The following is a 24,152-nucleotide window of genomic DNA, read 5'->3' on the forward strand; positions in this document are numbered from 1 at the left end:
AAAAAAATTCCCAAGACCAAGCCTCTATTCTCTCACCTTAAATGTCCATCTTAACATTTTTCTCGTGGTTCTCCTGACCTCTTTGGAAATTTCTGGGAGTCCTTTGGCCTTCTCAGAGAGGGAGCGTGGAGATGGGGCGGGGATGTCAGCGCTAGCCACTGACATAAAACATCAGATGTGTAAGTATGATGGATGACTGGATACTTGGCCTGTTGATAATAGAGGGCAGGTGGAGTGGCTGTTTTTGTTGACTGGCTGCGTATGATAGAAGACAGGGTGCCGATAGCCACACCTCTGGCCCTGCATGACCGCATGATGGCCATTATACCTTCTCGTACTATGTCTGGCGATACTTGTGCTGATAGCGTGGTTATTTGTGCATGTTATGAGTTCCGCAACAAAAGGGGAGACTGTTGAAAATGGTAATGCTGCAAGTTGTTCACTTTTTGGTGTTGCTGAAGGATTGCTGTAGATTCTTACAACCAATCATCGATCTTTCAGGTGAAAGTAATTTGAAGTGGCCAGTGTTTTTGAAAATCTTTAAAAAATCTCCTTAGTTGCCTTGTTGGCTGTTGTTAAATCCGTTAATCTCCTTAGACAAGTAAGAACTTATGGGAATACCTTCTCTGGAAACTGTCCAATGCAATCAAGAGAAATTTAAAATGGGGAATGATGAGCAACTGAGAAACTATGAATGACAAAGTTAGAATTTTGCTTTGTTTGACAAAGACGTGACTGGGGCCGAGTTTTGCACTGTCCTGCACGAGCAATACACCATGAGCAATCTACAATAGCAGATGTTTCAGCAAAATCATTCAATTTGAACGGGGGGAAAGGGGACCCTCCTTCCCTACTGTTTTACATTTAAAAAGGTCCCTTTCCACTGCGTGGCCAATTCACGATACCGCTAAACGGGGGACAACTGACGCCAAAAGAGCCCTGACCTGGCTCACCCATATAGTGTGCTTACCACAAAACCTTTTTCGGCTTGTTGCAGGCTCAAATGTGGCCAGCCGTCATTTGCTGCATGTGTCACTCCCTCCCTCTCTACCCTGATATTTACTGTCTTTCTTCACTGCTCTTTGGACTCTCTCCGCAGAGCAGTTCGTATTTCTGGCACTGTGATAGATTGGGGTTTGTCAATATCTGTGCTGCTGGCAGAACAAGGCATCCTTCTGACATGTAACCACCCACACAACCCAAACAGTGACAGCCAAGTATCCTGGACTTCCCCTCCATCGATTTTTCCGATTTCACCAGTGAGAGAAATGCCCGAGTCGAGGCTAACGACAGTGCCGACCTTTTTCTTGACTATAGCTCCCATGGCTGCAGTTTCGATTGGTCTGCATGGGGGGGGTCGGGGGATAGCAGGAGCACTCTGCATCTTTACTCCTGTGGTGCTTTTATTGGCAGTTGGAATTTCCAACTCCACCTGTTCTACGCATTTCCCAGCTTTATATCTTCCCTTGAAGATGTAACATCTAGCAACATTTTCAGTTTGCTGCAGACTTAGTCGCTGACAAACCCCTTGCACTCCACAGAGTCTTCTTTATTTTCCTTTGTTCAAACACAATTTCCGCCTTAAAAAAAAAAATCATTGGACATAGTGGTTGCGCCTGCCACCCTTCCTGCGTTAACCTGTCTACCCCTGTTGACTGTCCAATCCCCCTCTGTTTTTATCCCTGTTTTCTCATCCTCCTCTCAGTCTGTCTGAGTGTCCGTTTATTGGCCAGTCTGGCTTTGCACCACATACAATTCATTTCAATGCAACAGTCGTGATTAATGTATTTGCTCCTCGTCACTGCGATGCCTTTGGCGAACTTTGAGGTGCTTGTGCACATGGCTCTGACCAGTTGGCTGTGTTGACTAGTGGTGGGACAAAATATTGATACTTGAATATTTCATTTTTTCTTTTAATTTCACCTTTATTTAATTCTCAGGGATACATTGAGGGACCAACCCTCATTTTCAATTATGCCAGATCACATTAGACAGAAAAATATTAATTTTGAAAGCAGTCTTTCCAAGTTTGGAGTTTACCCACAGAACATCTAATGTAACCCAATCCTGAGCACGGGTTTGATAAGCTCCTACATTGAGGTGTAATAGTGAAGTAATGTAAACTGGTAATTTTTTTTAGGAACACTTTGTAAATTAATTTATACCAGCTCTCTTGTCTCGCAAAGAGAGAGGGCCAGCCAACTTTTTCATAGAGTGTACAATGATGGCTATTGTATACATCACCAGTAATAAATCTAAGAGCAGAGTGCTATACAGTGTCTAAGGGCTTAAGAGTGGTAACAGCAGTATGTCTATATATTACATTACCATAATCCAAGACAGAAAGTTATCAACAGTCGCAATTATTTTTCTACTAAACATGGAAAAGCATGCAAGTTATTTATCAATATGAACTTTAAAAGTGAGTTTATCAATCCAGATGCCCAAGTATTTATAGTGTGGGACTCTTTCAATATCTGTACCAACTAAAGTGCTCATATGAAGTTGCTATCATCGATTTCCTTAGTTCTTGTGAATATCACACATCATACTTAGTTTTTTCGGCATTTAACACAAGTTTGAGATCAATAAGTACCTCTTAAAGAACATTAAAAGAAATTTGTAGATTGTCAATAGCCAATTGTATGGAGTCAGCCCAACAATATAAGATAGTGTCATCTGCCTACAGATGGACACTAGAGGTATTTGAAGACTGGACGATATAATTGATATCAATTGTGAAAATGACCGGTCCTAAAATCTAACCCTGAGGGACACCTTTTGTTATGGCTAAAAATGCAGATGGAACATTACCCGTTTTCACACACTGCTGTCCATCAGAGAGGTTGTTTTGGAGCCATCTAAAAGCATTTGAGTCACAGCCAATACTTCGTTTTTGTAAGAGCAGGGAATGATCAATGTGAAAGAAAAATGCATTCTATCAACTATTTTAAATAAGGACAAAGGCCTCTACCTACCGAAGGGGGTTTTAAAATATTTGTCTCCGTTTCCCAAGGAACCCCCCAGAGTTTATATAAAGAGAAATGTTTTGCTCCCTACAATGTCTAATATGTAACATGAAAGAATCGGAGCACATTTGGCTCTGTTTACCTTCTATGGAGATGAAGAAACTCAACAGGGGAGCCTAGGTGCATTGTTGTGCAATCCGCGTCTGCCAGGTCAAGTTTGCAAGTACATGTGAATTTCACTGTCTGAGGGTAGCACCCAAGGAAACAGTTGGGGGGCGCAGACTTGTAAGGGACCTCTGACCCAAGCCACACCCTCTGTTGTTTTATAAAGACCTCTTGATCAGAAATAAGATTACACTGGTCTGAACACTGCTTTGGAGCAGTACTGAACCTCTCTCTTTATTCTGCAGAATAAATAATCTTGAATATTCTCAGTTTTGTTTTCTTGTAGCAGGCAGTTTAACCTCACCGATCATTACGGAAGAATTTCTTTCACATCAACTGTATTAAAGGCTTTTGATAGGTCCATGAACAGAACAGCACAATGCTTCTTTTATCCACAACTGTCACAATATAATTTAAAATATGTTGCAGAGATGGTGCTGTAATTAGCCCTGAAACCAGATTGGTGAGGGCTCAACATGGAATACCTGGCTAGAAAAGTCTTGAGTCCTGGCTAGATCTAGTTGATTGTTTACTTTTGATTTAATATTTTAGACAGACAGGGTAATTTAGAGATGGGACGGTAGTTATTAACATCACTTTTATGTCCTCCTTTATAAAGTGGAGTAATGTGAGCAACTTTCCACACTTTGCAATCTCAACCTCATGTATTTGATAAATTAAAAGTATGTGTTATATGTTCTGAAATGATCAAGGCAGAGTGCTGGAAAAAGAAAGGATCCAGACTGTCTTCACTAGTTGCTTTCTTCAAGTCAATGACAAGAAGTGCTCCAGTAACTACATTCTGGGTGAGAGGCTAGAGAGAAAACTGAGGGACTTGACTTGCAGGCATCCATTTCCAGATCGCACGTAGATTTAACAGTTCCCATGCTGCCATTTTCAAATAGGTGGCCAGCTGCAGCAAAACGTTTGTTAAAAACTGTGCATATTTCCTTGTCATCAGATATTACACACTGACCAGACTTAACATGTGTGAGCAGGGAAGTTGTATTTTGATTCTTAGTTGAATTCACCACCTTCTACAAATACAATGTGTATCAATAGATGCAGGATTCTCAAAAAAAAAAAAATCGACTGTAACTCGCTTAATAAGACATTTTCATGAAATTTCATGTGTTATAAAACGTGAGAAATTTAACATGACCCTGGTTTCTTATTGGAATAATATTGGAAGTTAAAGGGGGCGGATCTAATCATATTTTTCCATTCACTACCATGTTTAACGGAAGAAGCTATGATGCATGCCTCATATTGCTTCAAGCTTTAATTTAACAATATATGTATTGATTGAATATTTTAATATATTTTAAGATATAATTTAAACATTGGACATCTATTTGTCGTACATTGTTTCATCTAAGTTGTCAAATTTTGTGAAACTGACACCACAATGAAGTGAATAAATACATAATTCCTGCTTTTTGTCTTTTTTGCGGCATTTTTTCCTTCATCACTTACACAGATATTGGGAAAGTACCTTCGATGAATTGTCTTGCAATGTATCAAGTATCGCAGATTCGCTGTATCGTGATCGACCATCGTAATCGTGGACAACACATTGTGATAGTATCGTATTGTGAGTTACTCTGCGATTTCCCCCCCCTAGTGTGGACCTTTGAAGGAGCGGTCTGTTGAAGAGTCCAAAATATAGCAAGTTTATGGCTGGCGAATTCGCTGGCTTGCTAACCGGCCAAGATTGGAATCGCTATCTGCTTCTTCGCAAAGCCCTGCGTAGGAATCTCGCACCGAGATCCTTAGTGCCCCGCTAGTCCGCTTATCACCCATTTTACCTGTCTGCCTGCTTGCCCACATTTTTGTGCCAACAAACCATGAAGCTACAATTTGCTCTGAAAAATCTATTCCGGGAGTTCCCTCTCCCACGCTCATGCAAATTAACCCAGATAAATATGCCAGCCATTCAGACACGATCCCCAATGCAACTCAGTGTTTGTTTTTCTTTTTTCGCCCTCAGGATCATCCAGAAGGGGGGAGTAGTTATTTGAATAGCTGGGCCAGGTTCAAAAATATGAATTCCGTATCAGTTAAGTGCAGCTCGAGGGCACTCAGCTAGATATGGAGCTGTGACTGGTGAAGGGGCGAAAGAAAGGAGAGAGGTTGTCTTGAGGAAATGAAAGGACCGAAAAATAGGAGAGGTGGGAAAAAACGATGGGAGACTTTTTTTGGTCTCATTCACCAATGGGCAGACTGTAGAAATCATCTTGTGAAATGAGATGAAAGTAGAAATGAAAAGCTGTGCACGCAAAATTACCGCTGGATTCATGACATGCAGGCCACCTCAATTCACAGGAGCGTGTCTGCAAGTTTTAATTAGCCTCTGATTTCTCCATATAATGAAGGTGAGAAGCTGAGATTTTACTAGTTTTTGTTCTGACATGCAAAAATATGTTAAGTTACGGTTTGGCTATATTGCTTTCTAGGCCATCATGGTTTTCTCGTGCTAGCGGTCAGATGCAGTTGGAAATGTGTTCGTGCAGGAAGAACAAATTCAAGTAAGATCGTTACTGATGATGTCGCAAATTGAGAAAGATATCTGAACACTCAAAAGACGGTCATTAAACCAAGTGAAAAGCTTTAAAAGGCGGTGCTCAACTAAGCGACTGCAGCGGACAGCACCGTGGAGGGTGGCCACCAGTCACCCGCTGGCGTACACCTCGGGAGGGGGAGGAGGAGTGGGTGGTTGGGGAATGTCCTTTCATGTAAGCCTGAGTGCAGAGTACTTAAAGGCTACCTAGCCGCCCCATCCCCCCCTCCTCTCTCCTGCTTCTCTCCCTCTCTCCATCTGTCTCTCTCTACCTCTCTGCCCGTCCCTCTCTTTCCCGCCATCTCCCCCGCCCACTTTAATCCGTAGCTTGATGGCCGTTAGATAAATGAGGCGAGGGGGTTGGGATGAGAGCAGGGTTCCACTACTGAAGAGAGAGTGTACGATTAAATCCACCGTTGGGAAAGAAAATTCACACCAGGCGCGGGAGGGCTAGGGCAATGGAGGAGGGAGGGTGGGGAGTCGCCGAGTCTGTCTTTCATCCGTCTCTCACTCTTTGGGTTAGCCCACACCTGTGATAGCCAACAGCGGTGGACGTTCTGCCACGCATCGGCTGTGTCAAGCGAGCTAAATAAGCCCCCGAGATGTTACCACGGGTGCGGTTTAAGCATCCAGTCGATAACGCACGGGTACACACATATGTAAGCACAGAGACAGGCAGTAGCACCTGGACACACACACACACACACACACACACACACACACACACACACACACACACACACACACACACACACACACACACACACACACACACACACACACACACACACACACACACACACACACACACACACACACACACGGTTTAAGGGATTAAGGCTATAGCATCGAGAGCCAGACAGAAAAAGCAAGACAGAAAGTTGTATGACATAGAAGGGTAACCACCATGATTGACACATTGCACATTTACCTCAAGGTTACATAGGGCCTAGGGAAAAAATACGATCCAGGGGAAAACAGGCCATAACAAGATCAAAAACCTCGGTGTGCATTTGGCTGCATTTTGGCTTGACTTATTTATTCCTGTTTATTTCTGCAATGATCGCCCACTTCTATCTGCATTTTCTAGTAGGATTTTGTTACCGACTGACGCTTTTGACCTTATTCGTCAAATACTAACCATTGAGATTCAATGTTGTCATGTGTAATGGTGATGAGAGTTCACCATGTAAGCAACAACAACTAGCTTGATAGATGACAAAACTGGTATCTATTGCCTTGTACAAGGGATCTGACATTAGCACTAAACCAGGGAATGTCATTGACAGCATGTTTCTGAGCAATGTCTGCTTTCATCTGTCACGCAAACATTTGGTCATTTTCACATAAATCTCCCCCCACAATGTTTTAGGTCTTAAACGTAGTCAAAGACACACACACGCACGCACGCGACAGGAAAGTGTTTTGCATGTTATTAACTGGGGTCCTTTTTTATGTTGGAGGAGACCTATGTGAGCACGGGGAGAACATGCAAACTCTACACAGAGAGGCCCCTAATCGGGAGATACAGTACATGTAACCCACTTGAGCACGGTGCCACATCTGCTTGCTGTGAGGCAGCAGTGCAAGCACCGTGCCACATCTATGTGACCAAGATGATCACAATAATGGATTTCATCAAACAACGTGACCAAATTTAACCTATACATGTCTTAAGCCCTTGTGCTTGGCCGACGTCGGGTGAGACATTTAATCTGGGAATTACTCAACATGCAATGCGCTTAGGAGCTGCCCACGTGTACATTTAACAGATTGATTTTTTTCTCTACTGGATACTCTCTAGCTCTGACTCCTCGACCCGTAAGACAAAGGCCTCCAACCCGCTCCATGTTAAGGGTCGATGGTGAATTGAATTATTTCTCCATTTAGAGAAGTTAACTCCCCCTAGCAAGTGCGTCGCCTGTATTATTATTAATGGAGTCACATAACTTCCTACCTCACAACTGTCCAAGTTAAGATTTTGACACCCTTTTAAAATTTTGTCTTCATTTGCTTATTTTTTTAATAATCTATTTTACCATTATTTTCATTTTTCATATATCTTACAATTATTTTATTTTATTCAATTATTAAGCATGATAACATAAATCCCATTGATTAGAATGAAGTTTGTCAATTTGTGTTCATTGAAAATTGAAGACAGAGGCTAATGCATCAGACCAAGAACTCCAATTCTTATGAGACTGACCAATTACAGTTCATTCGATTTATTTACTGTTCTCGCCCCGTGAATAAAAGTAATTTAATATGATAATTGAATAGTTTACTAAACCATATAACGCTCAATGAATTGATACCATTTCAACTTCTAAAGTGGTTATAACGGTGAAGAGGGTCGTCTAAAAAGACGACCCTCTCTAAGTAAGTAGGGAGCCGGAAGTTGGGTCATTAAAGGCTGCCTCCAGCCAATTTCACTTTGTTTTCCTCCTCATGTTTTCTCCATATGCTAAATGGGGTATAGTTAGTAACTGAAGGTCATGCATTAGCACCCTGGCAACCGGTGATAAATGACAGATTTCTCGCCAACGCGAGGCTTCTAGCTAGCGTCAATGATGAAGAACAAAACTGGAGGTAGCTTTGAGCTGTAGGATTTTACATTAACAGAGATAGCTGAATAGCTGACTCACTCAATAGACTTGTCATCAAAAGGCCGCAATGAGTCACGAAGAGGCAGCGCAAGCTGCCCTGGATATACGTTTTTCAATTTTTGCAAATAACCGTTTTAACGAGCTGTAAAAATGTGCTAATTTACAGCAAGGAGTGATGTAGACATTTAATAGCCCCAGCACACAAGAATATGCTGTTCTGTACTGACTACATCCAACTGAGAGCAAATACAATGGGTGAGTGAGGGGGCAGAAGGAAAGAGGCAAATTAAAAGGGTGAACAACAGAAGAGAAAGTGGGTCTAAAACAAATAAACCCACGAACGAGAAAGGGTGACATACCAGAAAGGAACAAGCAACAGTGCAACTCAAATGCAGATGCCGTGGCGAACGCAACGCCCTCAGGGCACCAAGTTTTGGGTTTGCCTACAAACTAAGGGACTCTGGGATCGGGCTTTGTGTAGTTTGTGGCATTAATAATAAGGTAGGCGTCTTTCCTGACAAATCCAGGGGTCTTCAACTGGGTCGAAGGCGACACTTTCCAATCCTGACTGCCACCCTCCACCCAGAGCGCCCCATCCCATACCCATCGACTGAGTCAGTGTGAAAAAGTTGAGCTGAAGCAAGCAGTCCATGCTCAAAAAATCTACCAATGTGTCTGAATTAATGCAGTTCTGCAAAGAAATGTTGGCTAAAATTCCTCTGTAGGGATGGGGAAAAAACTGATATCAAATTATAGGAAGGGCTGCAGTTATTGCTGCTTAAGGCGGCACAACCAGGCATCAAGTTTAATTTGTTACCTTTTCATGTTGGTGATGTTGCCGTATGTATGGGATAGACTCCATGATAGAGGGACAGGGAAGAGAAGGGGCGAGAGGAGCGTATGTATTGTCTAGAGACTATGACTGAAATTAAGAGAAGCTCTTTTAGCCATTTTCATGAATGCACCTTTCTGCCTACATTAGCCCATGAAGGGGCAATAAAAGCCACGACCGAATGTGACCACCCTCAGCTAGTTGGCAAATGACAATTTTATTTGGTTTTATTTTTCCTTTCTGTACACATATTCCTGACTAAGTTTGCCAAAACAAAGTTTGAATACCACTGGCCTGAGTTTTGTTTTAAATATGAGTCATCGATAGGACTGTGGGGGCTAGGGAACTGTTTGCCTAGTGACTCAACTTCTTTGGCCGGTGTCGGCCGGCTGCACAGAGCAGGAATTGCGCAGCAAAATTTCCATCAGGTATCAGGCCGCCACAAACGAGTCATTGGTAAGGAGCGCTTCGATTTGTTCTCTTTTCTTGTGATGTGTTTCAGGGTTAATGCATTTGCACACACACACACACACACACACACACACTATGTACAAGGCAAGCTTGTAGAAACGTTTGCTTATTGATGCAACTGTGTGTGTGTGTGTGTGTGTGTGTGTATATATATATATATATATATATATATATATATATATATATATATATATATATATATATATATATATATGTGTGTGTGTGTGTGTGTGTGTGTGTGTTTCTGTCTGTATAAAATGCCTACAACGTGCCTGTTTGTTTACATGGACAAGAGTAGCTTGACATTACCTGCTTTTGTATAATTGGAAAAAAAAAAAAAAAAAAACTCATATTGCACTTTCATAGAATTTAAATGTTCGATGCAAAAATTGCTAAATCACACAGAGAAAATAAACACAATCATCTGGTAGATGCCAATGCGTTATTGACACAGACGCTCCCCTCCATCCCTCCCTATCTCCTACTATCCTATTCAAACCTGAAGGTCTTCCCAACACGGAAAGATTTATCAGTGTGGTGAAAACCGATGGCAGAGAGAGAGGAGCTAAACCCAGCCATCTGGGCAGCCCAGAGTGTGGAAAAGTAGCACTGGGGCGTGGCTGTGATGAAGGGACTGCAGTACAAGCCTGGGATTACCAACCACAGATTGGAACCAAAAGAAAATCATAAAACCTAGTTTGGAAAAGGCACTGCTGGATTTCGCCAAAAATATTGTTTCTGTCAACTTTCAAAGTTGTCAGGGTTTTTTGATATAACGCTCTTTAAATGATGCCTGCATGAGTCTGCGTGAACAGATTCAATCAGTGTGATGTCATTGGACATCCTGTGTACAGCGGACATGGATAGCTGCGCTGGCGCATGCAAATCCCCTTAAATTGTCCCCAAACGATGTCGAACAAGACCATCACCGCAGATTTTCTTCTGGCAGCTCTTTGAGTCTGTTTCTTCAACTGAGTCACATTGGAGCGGAGGCGTTTAATCGTGGTCGCAGCCTCAATTATCTCTCTTAAGCAGGCAAGCAGGTACCTAGATCCTCCCCCAGCCCCCCAAACCCGTCATCTCCAGTTCTCTGTCTATCGTGTCAGAAGCTGGCCTGTGGATAACCCTTCTAATTACTGGGTTTGGCTATTTCGGTCACCGCCGTTACTGACAGGTGCATAAAATCAACCAGAGCCATGCAATCCCCCTAGATAAATATTTTCAGAAGAATGGCTCGTACTAAAGAGCTCATTCATTTTCAACGTGATACTGTCATAGGATTCTACCTTTTCAACATATGAGTTCCTCAAACTTCTACCCTGCTAGACGTGTCAACCGTGAGTTCATAAGTTCTGTTATCGTAAAGTGGAAAGGTCTAAGAGCAAAACACCTCAACTACATACTGTACATACACACATTATCAGCAATCCCCAGCTTCTCCACTTAATTAGGGATGTGTTTAGTGGTTTTGACAAGATAGATGCTTTTATCTGGCTTAGTAAAATAGACAATAACACAACCAAGAATGAATGATCTCTCTGGTCAAAAGAAAGACAGAATGATCGGAAGTTAGAGGGCAGAAACAGGCAGCAAAATGTAGCAGGCCAAAAGACATGAAGAAAAATAAAAGGTCCTGACGGTCTTGCTCTCGGAGAAGCCATTCAAGTGTTTTATTAAGGAGAAAGGAGGGTCGTGGGTGCCGCCTGTAGATGGGTGGGCCCAGTCAGCCCATCACCTCGCCGAACAGACGATACAGGGGCCTAATTAAAGTGGCCTCACCCTGTGTCCCCCGAGTGGCTGGCCTACTTGGCTAAATGAGGATTTAGACTGAAACCCAGGGGGAAACCCCAATTTAAGCCTTGGTTAAACTGATGGGGGGGGTGTGGGTGTGGCATGGCAGAAGAAAAGAGAACCTCCTAAGGTGTTCCTTAGTGTAACTGGATATTATGTGCTGGGTCCAAAATCCCATACTCCCATTATTGCCCAGCGTACCAAAGTATGCGACTAAAAAGAATGACAGCTTCTCAGACATAATACATGTGATAAAGCTACTACATACAATATTTCACAGGATGTAGTATGTCATCATGGTACTCTACAAATACTATTTTATGCATACTACGGTTTCTGTTGTACCAAAATTGTTTAAATACGAACTTGGCTAACTAAATAGCATACGAGAATTGATTTGGACGCAACATTGGGCCGTTTCATCTGTAATTTGTCTTTTCTGTCACCAGTTATCTTTTGGGCATTCTTGTCAATCCACTCAAATTCACCACCCAAGCTCTGCTCCAAAGAGACGTCCGCTCTTTGAGGACTTTGCATAGATAAACTGCCTTGATTTGATGTGGATGGTGCAGGTCTTCCGCACCTCACAATTTTTTATTTATTTATTTTTAATCTTGAAGCGGTAGGTGTCGGAAAGGAGAAACAAGAAAATCCCTGTTTTGTTTCCTGCATTGATAATTGCTCAATTTGACAGCACCCGTGGGTGGGCAACCATCGCCACCTCCCCCATCTCATTACAAAAACAACAGTTTCTGTGGTGGGCAGACCTGGGGAGGTTGCACTGCCTGGCAGGTGTTGAGTATCAAGACAGTCTCAGGGGAGTTTCTTAGCAGAATAGGAAATAGCTATATATATATATATATATATATATATATATATATATATATATATATATATATATATATATATATATATATATATATATATTTTTTTTTTTTTTTTTTTTTTTTTTTTTTTTTTTTAATCAGCACATGCATGTAACATGAAAAGGTTTCATCCATTCTTAGGGCTAAAGACTTGCTTATCGAAACTGAGGGAACCCGGGGTACATTATTACTACTACTTATTACTACTACTTATTACTATTACTATTATGTCCATCATTATAAGGAGAGACTACATGCCTGACATCAGTGACGGTTCCCTTGCCTGCCCTTTGAATGAGTAATTAATAGCAATATAAAAAAATATTAACGTTAATTTCAATGTTGGCTTTGTACAGGCGAACCTATGCCATGCATTAACCTTAACTGGTCACAAGAATTGGATTCTGGTTTATAAAAATAATTTTGCATCAAACTGGCAAAAAGCAGATGTCTGATCTTGGACCATGGGGAGTTGAAGAGATTTCACTTCTGCAAGTCCGTCTGTCAAGACGACTCCCGCTGAACTGTCAGCTAATGAATAGAGCTGCGGCGCACGGGCACTTTCTGGGTCACCGTGGATCTTTTCATTACAGTTGATGCTGTTATAGTACCAGCCTCCGGTCGATATTGTGTCTCTCATCAGATATATAGTAAAAACATCATTGAATCAACACCGCTTACTCTGACACTTGATTGCCTTGATGTGCATCCCGTCTCTCAGTTGTTGGTTTTTCACGCTCCATCTCCTTAATGAGATATTTTTAGCCCAGTTGCACGATGGGGGAATGAGGCTCTAGATGCACACACACACACACACACACACACACACACACACACACACACACACACACACACACACACACACACACACACACACACACACACACACACACACACACACACACACACACACACACACACACACACACCATCCTCCCCCTACAGTACGTGACTCCCTGCAGTGACATATCGATTCCACAGTAACCACCATACATTAGTGATAAATAACTTCTTGAGCACAAATTTCACGCTCTTCTTAAAACTACTTTGTAAAAAAAAAAAGCCTAAAATAAATCCCTTTATTCACAGTGGTTTGTCCTCTTGGTGACTGCAGCATTTTAACAAAACAAACAACTTTTGTTTGAGTAGTCCCTACGTTCATTTTTGGCCCTCCATTCTTGACTCTAGCTTGTAGTGTCGATGAGAATCTGCTTCGTTTATCACTTGTTGCCAAGGTGTTACTAAAACGTGTCGTTCCTTTACAAAAAACATGACAATTCTGATGGTGAAAACAGGGAGTAAATTTGGCAGGAGGCAACCATTCAGTGGATTCATTTATTGACCAATGTAGGAAACTCGTCTGAAATCCAAAGTAGCTCAGAGTCTGCGGGAAAAAAGGGGGGGGGGGGGGGGTTGCACTAAAAGGGTTAGAGAGCCTTCAGCCTCACCTGAATGAATCATGAGGGGTGTTGCACAAATCCATTCGGATTTACTGGGCATAGAAATAAACAAAACAAATACAAAATTAAAAAAAGCTACACCATCTGCTCTTCACCTTGTCTCACACACACACACACACACACACACACACACACACACACACACACACACACACACACACACACACACACACACACACACACACACACACACACACACACACACACACACACACACACACAGAAAAGCAACATGAGAGGGGGAAACAGTGGGCTTCATTCACAAAGAATTCTCTTAAATTCAACTCTCACTTTTGTTCTCCAGAAAAGAGTATGTCGAAGCATCCTAGAATTCATGAGACGTGCTTCAGGTAAAGCAGGCGACGAATGCCACATGTTTCCAAACTAGATGCGCTTTCCTGTCGAGTCTTACAGGGAGACACAAACCCAAAAAAAACATTTCCATTTAAAAACAAACACACCATTACTCCTTTTGTTGGGTTGTACTCAGTAGCTTATTACTGTAGATCTACAAATGTACTGAAAGGTTGTCACCAGGTTTGGCACGACTCGATTCATTTTCACGAAGAAAAGAAACATTCTGAGGGGAAGTTTCCAAAAGTGGAAAAATAAACAAAGAATTCCACTCAGTTCATGCTGGTCATGCCCCAGCTGGACCCCTCTACCCCACTGGCACCACTGCCACCACCATCATCATTATCATTATCCATCCCATTCCAGCTCTACAGGCCACACATGGCAAAAGCTCCCACATCATCTGGGGGTTTCCCGGACTTGGCTTGGGCTACATTCCAGCATCCACTCCGCCACTTTAGTCATTACACTTAGTGGGGTAAGAGTGATGTCATGGCAGTGTGTAGTACAAATCATCACCCATCTAGCTGTGTGTGCGTGCAGAGGTATTATACTGAAGACGAGCCATTTCAAGTCGTCTGTCAGGCTGTTGCAAAAGGGCGGAAGGGCAGGGTGGGCGGGGCTCTCGTCTTTAATGAACAAAGACGCCTAATTTTTACCAATTGTTCCCTGGCCTCCATCTGTATCTGCATTTACAGCACCCCCTTAAATCGTGTGCGTGGGCGGTGGGGTACGGTCGGACGGGCCCGACATTCAAAACGGCATACTGTAAATCATAAAATGACAGGGCGCACCAAAGTCGGGCACGTAGATACGGGTGTCCGTCCGGGTGAGAGGGGTTGATTGAGAGCTCGGAGCACTTAAATAAAGCCCTGAGACGATGCTACCGCCCCAAACAGTCAAACAGTGGTTTCCGTCCGCACCGCACACACCGCAGCTCTCACCAACAAGGGAACGGCAGCTGAATACACACTTCGACAGGCATATTCCCCCCTGGCAGACTATGTTTAGCGCTCTGGTGTCTCGTTTCCATGGGAATGGATTTTCTTTATTCGGAGATCGCGCTGGGGTTGGGGGATTGGGCGAGAGAGGGAGGGAGTGTAGGAAGGGGGGGTTCACTTTTTGCCGAAAAGCGCCATGTACAGGAGAGCAGTCCGGGGGCCAAATCCACATCCCCTGTGAGGTTGGTCTTGACATCCCGCATCTCCTCCGCCTCCATGTCCCCTACGTCTTCTTAAGTTTCAAATTCTAATGAACACAAAGAAGGCAGAACTCACAGCAAAAGCTGATAACCCTGATCAATGTGTGCGATTAAGTTCTGGATTAAATAGTGTTATTTTGTATCCGTACAACACCTTTCAAAACTTGAAATTCCCTCTACGGAAAATATCAAAACAGCATGGGAGATTAATTGGGGATGCAAATGCCTAATGACATTTGGGAGGATAGTCTGGAATATATTCATACGTGTTTCATTAACGCCAGACACTGCTTAGTACTATTTAAAATCATATTGCACTATTCTAAAGTGAAGCGACACTAATTACTTCCAGAAATCTCACCTCTATGCGTAATGTGTTCGATGTCGTGTAACTGAGGCTAACCTAGCACACAGCTTTGCACTCTGTCCTACATTGCAAAACTTCTGCACAGAGAAGTTTCAATGTGTTCACACATATACTTGAAGCGCAAACAGCCCAGCCCAAATTATAACCAGAACCAATCCTCATCATATTAGGAATATCCAAAGCTTTGTTAAATAGAACCTATTATGAAAACCTCACTTTTTCAACGGTTGTGCACATACTGTACATTTGGGTCTCTGGCAGGCCTACTGACACACAAACTGTGAAATAAGACAACTCAGTTTTTTGTGAGCTTTCTCTTTCAGAAAACATGTGATTCAACAAGCAGCAACAACAAATTTGAAGCCCCCTCCTACGTCAAATGAGGCTTCATCTGAGTAACTCCACTCACGAGAATAACAAGCGCCGCTGGGAACTGCTCTGTTGGGTTGCAGACCAACACAAAAGTTTTACTGTCAGTGACAGACTGCAGACGATAGAAATCTAAGTATTTAAAAAATAATTCTGCTGTGTTTCTTTCTAAGAAAAAAAAAAAAAAGTATACGGTAGATAGACTGTAGGCTGCGGCGCGCGATCCACTGTGCGGTTCTGCAAACAAAACCAATGAAAACGGTGTATTTTTACTGTAGATATATTTATTTTATTTATTTTCCGGCGTGTCCTGAGTCAAACAAAAAAAGCTCTGTGCAGTGTCCCGGTGCAATGTTCCGTGCGGTGCAACCGGCAGTGCAGCAGTGCCCTTACCTTATGAAAGTCGGAACAAACTTTTAGACCCTGAAGATCTCAACAACTGGATTGCCCATTCCTCGCCTCAAACTGATTTTGGTCGACGGTAAGGTGAAATCAGTGAAAGTTTACGGACAAAATACAACGGAACCCGGAAGTAAAGCTCAAACCCTATTGGCTCACAGAACCTGGAAGTTGTGCTCAAACCCCATTGGCTCACCCTCACCCATTTGTGCACATTGGCTCACGGACCTAGGGGCCCCAGGTGGGTGGCGCCACCCCACAGAAACAGGAGCAGGATGGTTTTTAGAGGCATGTTAGAATGGCTAGAATGCTTAATCTGAGCGGTATTTTTAGCAAAATCAAATTCAAAAACATGTTCAGCACAATTCAGTAGTACATTTTTCAGTCTTCTCACATGTTTTCAGCAATTACTTTTTAACATCTATAAAGTGTTTAGAAACAAATCACTGAATTCACTTTACAGGGACTTTAAAGCTTAGGTTGGCTCAGTAATGACTCATCTTACATCGGAAAACTATTGCTAAAAAAAAAAAATTCTTATGTGCTGGAAGAAGGCAGAGGTACCGTCAGTGAAACAGTGGCTGATAGAACTGACCAGTACATTACACATGGAGAGAATTAGGTATGTTCCGAAGGATAAGATTGGGGAATTGGCAAATAAAGGGGTGCCAAGAATTTTCAGTTTTCAGAGAGATTGTGATTGATCTTAATAATCAGTTCAGCGCTGGTAGGAAGTGTGAGGGGTCGGAAGGGAGACGTGTCGGTGGTTTTAGATTTGTTTCGTTTTCCGTACACATCTCATTTTAGTTTATATTTACCAATAACCTGCAGACATTCCGTTTGAGTGTTGCATGTTGTGTTATATGTGAATGAACACAGGCCTACGCACCAGTTCCCAGAATCCAGTTTGACGCTCACTACATCTGGGAAATTTAAAGTTTAAAGCCCCCCCGGCACGTCAACAAGGGGCAGAATCCCTCGGCACAGGCTGAGCCGTTGTTTTTCCCCCTCACAGGGCAACCCTTAAACAAATCCTGCCGTACTACCATAACATTAAGTTGACAATTTTGTGTTTAGAACTGCATGTACTAAAAACTGCATCGTTCTTCAAGTACATCGTGAAGTCCAGGAATAAGGTTGAGCGGTATGGATGCCGACATCATTGGTACCATTTGTAGGGAATAGATTGAGTCAGTTACAGTTACACCGTGTGCAGCTGTTAACTTTGGCAACGTCACTGAACAATTTGTTTACTTGCCTTTTCTTCAGCCACGGTTTGGACAGTGTTCATGTGAAATGTCGGTTCTCAGCCAGAAAACGATCTGCAAAAACACACTAGCAACTTCTTCTATCCAAGACCAAACGTGCATTAGTATGAATAAAGCAGGGAAATTGCCCTACACTAGCCACAATGCAGACATTGCTGTCTGCGTCGTTAAAGAGTCTCTGTCCTCACGACAAGAGAAGCCAGCGGTGCACGGATGCATATTTTCATATTTGATTTGGTTATCTTGGAAAATAAATCGAAAAACATATTGTGCACGGTGCTCAGAAGTTTAGTGGATCGTGGCGAGCTTGCGTGGTAAAACAAGTTAATTCGGTCAAGACAGAGCGTTCTTTTATAAGGCACCGCCTGCACGGCCAGCAGGGGCCGCTTCCAGTTGTTTTCACGGACAACAAACAACACATAGAACCCCGGCGGCCACAACCGGCTACGTCAGTCAACGTCACGGTCCTGTCCTGGTCGTCAACAACAACAGTCGACGCACCCCAGGTCACCCCCCCAACACAACAACATGGCCAACACAAGATCCTCAACGATTGAAAACATGTAAGAAAACACAACGGAGACACATTACATCTCCGGAGCCATAATCCTTTGCATCAAGACAACCAGAAGGCCTGGGCCCACCCCAGGGGGGTCGCTACGGTATTCATTTCTTTTTGCTGCTCTGGAAAATCATTTGTGTTTTCTTAAATCATGGGTTCAGTGTGAAAAGTGTCTTGATAGTTAACAAATGGTTAATTCAGGCAATAGACTGCGCAGTCTTTATTTCTTGTCAAGCAAGTTCTACTGAAATGATGGGGCCTTGCCATTTAGCTCTTGTAACACAAGAGATCCTTTCCATTCCTTTTTTTTTTGTATGACGTTACACCAACTGAATTAAATGAACAAAAACGAACGGAGGACTCTTTTCACTGAGCGACTCGTCGAGAACCGTATCTCAAAGAAAGGAGTCTTTACCTTCCATCACTAGGAATAGTGCTCTCTTTCAGAGTGAAACTTGCCCTGCTGGAGCTGCCATTCTATCTGGAACTGATTCATTTTGATTTATTAATGAAGCCTTGCCATTTAGTGTCGCTCTTGTAACACAAGAGATCACACTCAGAATGGCACAGCAGCTGAGGAACCCAGCAATAGGGGTTCTTCAGACAATTGAGAACAGTTATGGATAATGCCACACACACACACACACACACACACACACACACACACACACACACACACACACACACACACACACACACACACACACACACACACACACACACACACACACACACACACACACACACACACACACACACGTCCTTTACAAGTAAAAACAAAAAAAAGTGAAATGTTTTATGATGTCATTTTGAAGAATTTTGTGCAATCAGAATTCCGAATTCACTGCTTCCCCAACTCCTTTCAAAAGCAGGTTGTGCAAACATGAATTACATCCTTTCCAAAAAGTTAGCCTGAAAAGTTTCAGCCCAGTACTTCGGGGGTTATTGAACGGGTGCCCAGGCAGGAAGGTAATTCATAAATATAAATTATATATTAAAATAAATAAATAAATAAAAAAGCGCTGCCTCGGTTGCAGCGTTGCCAGGGTTTACTGCCACATAAAGCCTCTCCCAAGATGAGACGGAGCGTCCCTGTTTGGTGTGCAGCAGAGGGGGTTCTACACACTGCGATACATACAGCTACCATACAAAAATAAAACTATACTGTGATGCCACATCGCTCAAAGCATTAGATCAGAGTTTTCAAATTCAAAATCTGATGCATCTGACCACAGTAAACCTTCAACAGCAAAAAGTAATAATAATACAGAAGACACTGATATGACAACTGACCAGGTTACGATTGATATTCAACTAATCCAACCTGGTGAATTCAAACTGAAGATTCCTCTTGCACACAGAAATATCAGGGCTTGGAAAGGTCGCTCAAAGGTCTGCTAATGGATATCAATCGAGGGCTTGACTAAACCACCAGAGCGTGTGAGTGCAACCTCCTTTCTTCCACAGCACACCAACATCCTTCTGGCCACTTAATGTCATCAACATGTTTAACTGTGCTTATTATTATGACCTACTAATCACGACGCAGAATCGCGAACGATTCGTTTCGTAGCTTTGAAAATAATAGCTTTGCTTCTTCGAAACAACTTTGTAAATGACAAGTCGCGAGTCACTCCCACACGCTTGTCCCACTCCCAAGAGTGGACGAGTGAGTCAACTCCAACTGAAAATAACTACTGAGGATCTAATGATTTACTCTTTCCAGTGAACAAAAACCCTATCTCAAAAAAGAAGTCTTACCTTCCATCACGAGGAATAGTGCTCACCTCCTGAAACTTGTCCTGTTGGAGCTGCTATTCCATCTGGAACTGATTCATTTGATTTATTAATGAAGACTTGCCATTTAGTTCTTGTAACACAAGAGATCATTTCCATTCTTTCTTTTTTTTGGGAACATTGAAAATATTTAGCAGCCCAACTGGCGAGCTCCCACGGCACAGCAGCCGAGAAACCCAGCAATTACAGTTCTTCGGACAATTGAGAACAGTTATCTATATATATGTAATAATTATATTACACACTTCCCAAAAAGATAGCCTGAAAAGTTTCAGCCCAGTACTTTGGGGGTTATTGAACGGGGCCCAGGCAGGAAGGTGATTCATAAAAATAAATTACTGTATATAAAAATAAAAAAAAAAATTAAAAAAGCACTGCCTCGGTTGCGGTGTTGCCAAGGTTTACTGCCACATAAAGCCTCTCCCAAGATGAGACGGAGCGTCCCTGTTTGGTGTGCAGCAGAGGTAGCAGTCTTGGACAATTTCGGAGGGGGGCGGGGGGGGGGGGGGGGGGTCCCTGTCATTGAGGTCGACCTTCAACAGAGCACACACCCACTCCATACACCTACACTCCTATCTAAGAGGACTGCGTTGTAATCCACCATCGTTTTTTTAATTTGTCTTTCAGTGGCATTGTGTCGTGATGAAATGAATACATCTTTGTAGGTGTACGTACAAGGCACTATAAAAGTTCCTAAAACAAAATCTGGGTTTAAATTGGAATGCTACATTAAAGCAGCACTGTGTAACTTTTGGCACGACTGTCGTAAAACTCAGTCCGGTGTCCGAAAATAATTCACCGGGCAAATTTGAACCCTATCAGTCACGTTTCAATTAGGGATGTTAACAATTAATCGACAATTGATTCATTGCTAATAACAATTTAATCAAGATTCAGGAGGTTTATTTGTCACATACATATGTTTATACATATATGCAGTGAAATGTCTTTATAACACTGTGTTGTACTGTTGTATACTGTACAGTACTGTATATCTCCATATACACATTATTCACATGCACTTTACTGCACATACCTGTATATACAAACAGCTTATCCCATATACATAACTCTATCCCCTTCTGTTTTCTACCCCCACTTTATATTATCTTTGTGAGTCTTATTTTATTTTTATTTATATTATTCTATTCACTAACTGCGTAACGTTTTCAGAATCAGTTTCAGTTAATTGCATACGCTATTATGTTCGGTTTCGAAACAATTGTGTAATCGATTAAGATTTTGTCGTATCGATAAGAACTGAACAATTTTTGTTATATCAAGTCTTTGCAGCGCAGAGCATTTCGACAGTAATAATACCCAGCCAGGAAGTAGTGGAACGGAACGACAGGGGGTGGAAAAAAAAATGCCCAGGTGAGTAGGAAGGTAGAAAAAATTAAAAATTAAATAAAAATAAAAAAACCCAGAGGGAGGGAGAGGTAGGAGAAAAACAACACAAGTGATATGTTGTGAAAGTGACAACTAAAACAAAATATATTAAACGAAATAATTTTGTGTCTGTTAATATATAAGAATTTTAGGGTGGTCATTTTATCAGCCTCTGGTCGGCCATATCTGCACCAGGCTTGAACTGCTATGCAACAACCTGCTCATTCCAGCGAACAGTTGAAATATTTAACTTGTGCAAAGGCGGCTCGTAAATATTCCTGTATGAGGAATGAAATGAAATTTAAAATAATTTCATTATCTGTCGATAGATAGAGCCCACAAAATAATAAACCAATACAATAAAATATATATGAAAAAATAAAATGTTAACAGTTAATTGTACACAATAAAACCAAACTGCCAATATACACTAAACATAATGATAAACAACAGACATAACTGAAATATAACAATAAAACATAAAGACTAAAGTAAAGATATAATAATAATAATAATAATAAATAATAATAATAATAATAATAATTATAATAATTATAATAATAATAATACACCCCTTTCAGACGTGACAAAAACGTAGACGTGTTTTACATAACGAAAAATTATTCAAAATAAACAATGGTACCTTGGTGTGCATGTAAACACACTGATTGTTTCTGGTATGTGCATGGGATGACACTCCCAATGCACACCAATTCAGTGTTGTGCACAGCGAGTCACGAGAACACATGTGTTTGGAGAGTCTCCACCAACTCCACTTCCACTTCCCTTTCTTCTTTCCAACTGCGGCCATGAAAACAGGCAGAAAGTACCAGAGTGAAAGTGAAAGAACCGGTGGCTAGTGTGGCGAGAGAGAACGGGAGGAGGGAGATAAAGAGGCTTATGAATATCTCTTACAAGCTCAAAACAAATCCTGTTGACTCAATTGTCACACACACATTCTCTCTCTCTCTCTCTCTCTCTCTCTCTCTCTCTCCTCTCTCTCTCTCTCTCTTCTCTCTCTCTCTCTCTCTCTCTCTCTCTCTCTCTCTCTCCTCTCTCTCTCTCTCTCTCTCTCTCTCCTCTCTCACCCTGGCGGAGAGCTTCTTGGTGTTGATGATTTTAGCAGCGTATTCCTGGCCGTTGGAGATCTTCATGCACCGTCTCACCACAGAGAAAGCACCCCTGGGGAGACACAAGGGGACAATGTGATGGAGTAGTATGCGGTCACTATATAGGGAGGGCGGGGGTTGAATTATACATTATCTTCTATCTACACTTTGTACGTGTGTGTAAATACCTCAGTATCAAATCTGGCACATGTGGGATTTATAGGCTATTTAGAATATTACAGTAGGTGGGTGTGTTGATTTGAGTTGTTAGTTACTACTCAATAGTAGTCGTAATAATAATAATAATAATAATAATAATAATAGGAATTTGTGTCAAACTTCAACTGCATCATTGAAATAAAAAAATAAAATAAAAACACCCACTGTGGAATTCCCAACCCGCAAACATCCCATCTGCGGAAACATCTGCATAACAATGGGCAGCGAATTGCAACACACGCCCCCAACATATCCAACCACGTCGTAGATAGATAGATATAGATAGACACACAATTTACATTTTTATAATGCATATATTTCATTTAATATTATTATTTCTAAATAGTGAATAACTTTTTTTTTTTTTTTTTTGTCTTTTTGGGTGGGGTGGGAGGTGACCGAGGTCTCAGCCAGGTAACAGGTAACAGGTAACGAGGGGTAACAGGTAACAAGGTCACACACCGGGTGGCAAAGTCCACACTTTAAACGCTATTTTCTACGCTTGCATTTGAATTCTTTATCCCGAGACTTGACTTACTTGCCGAGCTCCTCGTACAGCTGATACTCGTCGGTGAACCTGGTGCAGGTCGTGGAAGCCATGGCCGAGGTGAGGGAGGACCGAAAGCCTTGCGCCACCGCCGATCTGAACAAATCCGAAATCCCCTTTCCCGCCTGTTCCACACTGGCACTTGTCGCCCTTCAATTATGTATTGGGGGGTTTTTTTTTGGGGGGGGGGGGGGGGGGTGTTGGGGGGGTGGTTGGGTGATGGAAGGAACAAAACGAAAGTATGAGAGCGTTCGTCGCCGAGGCTGTACCGGGGACTCCTGCAGTGTGACAGAGCGGCAGGCGGGACGTCGCGGGCTGCTGTGGCGGCTCCGTCCGCGCGCACTGGGGAGTAAAGGTGGCGACGCCTTTTTTTTTTTTTTTTTTTTTCCTTCCGCTGACGCTTCCTGGTTGGAAATGCTGCTCGTGGCGACCCCTAGCGGCGCGAGTCCCCGTTTAATTAACGCTCATGATTGTATTTATTTTCTCTGTCTGTCTGTCTGTCTACTCACAAACTATCTATCTATCTATCTCTATCAAACTATCAATCTATCTTTCTATCAAACTATCTATCTATCTATTCTATCTATCTATCTATCTATCTATCAAACTCTCTAATCTATCTATCTATCTATTCAAACTATCAATCTATCTTTCTATCAAACTATCAATCTATCTATTAATCAAAAGTATCTATCTATCTATCAAACTATCTATCTAATCTATCTATCTATCTACAAACTATCTATTATCTATCTATCTATCAAACTATCAATCTATCTATCTATCAACTATCAATCTATCTATCTATCAAACTATCTATCTAATCTATCTATCTATCAAACTATCAA

The 24,152-nt window shown here is 42.0% G+C and overlaps 1 protein-coding gene across 2 annotated transcripts in view; it reads right to left on the minus strand.

Annotated features, from left to right (window-relative positions):
- camk2d1 (calcium/calmodulin-dependent protein kinase (CaM kinase) II delta 1) overlaps positions 1 to 23,414 on the minus strand; it is a 121,510-nt gene extending 98,096 nt beyond the window's left edge. For both annotated transcript variants that reach the window (XM_080023388.1, XM_080023387.1), the window contains exons 1-2: positions 23,296 to 23,414; positions 22,517 to 22,611 (exon numbers count right to left, since the gene is read on the minus strand). In XM_080023388.1, coding sequence (XP_079879514.1) covers positions 22,517 to 22,611; positions 23,296 to 23,357 — 157 coding nt within the window. In that variant the 5' untranslated portion in view covers positions 23,358 to 23,414. The remainder of the gene's footprint in view (positions 1 to 22,516; positions 22,612 to 23,295) is intronic.
- Positions 23,415 to 24,152: the final 738 nt, after the last annotated feature.

Source organism: Zeus faber (genome assembly GCF_960531495.2).
Source record: "Zeus faber genome assembly, chromosome: 22".
In the NCBI taxonomy this organism is placed as follows: Eukaryota; Metazoa; Chordata; class Actinopteri; order Zeiformes; family Zeidae; genus Zeus; species Zeus faber.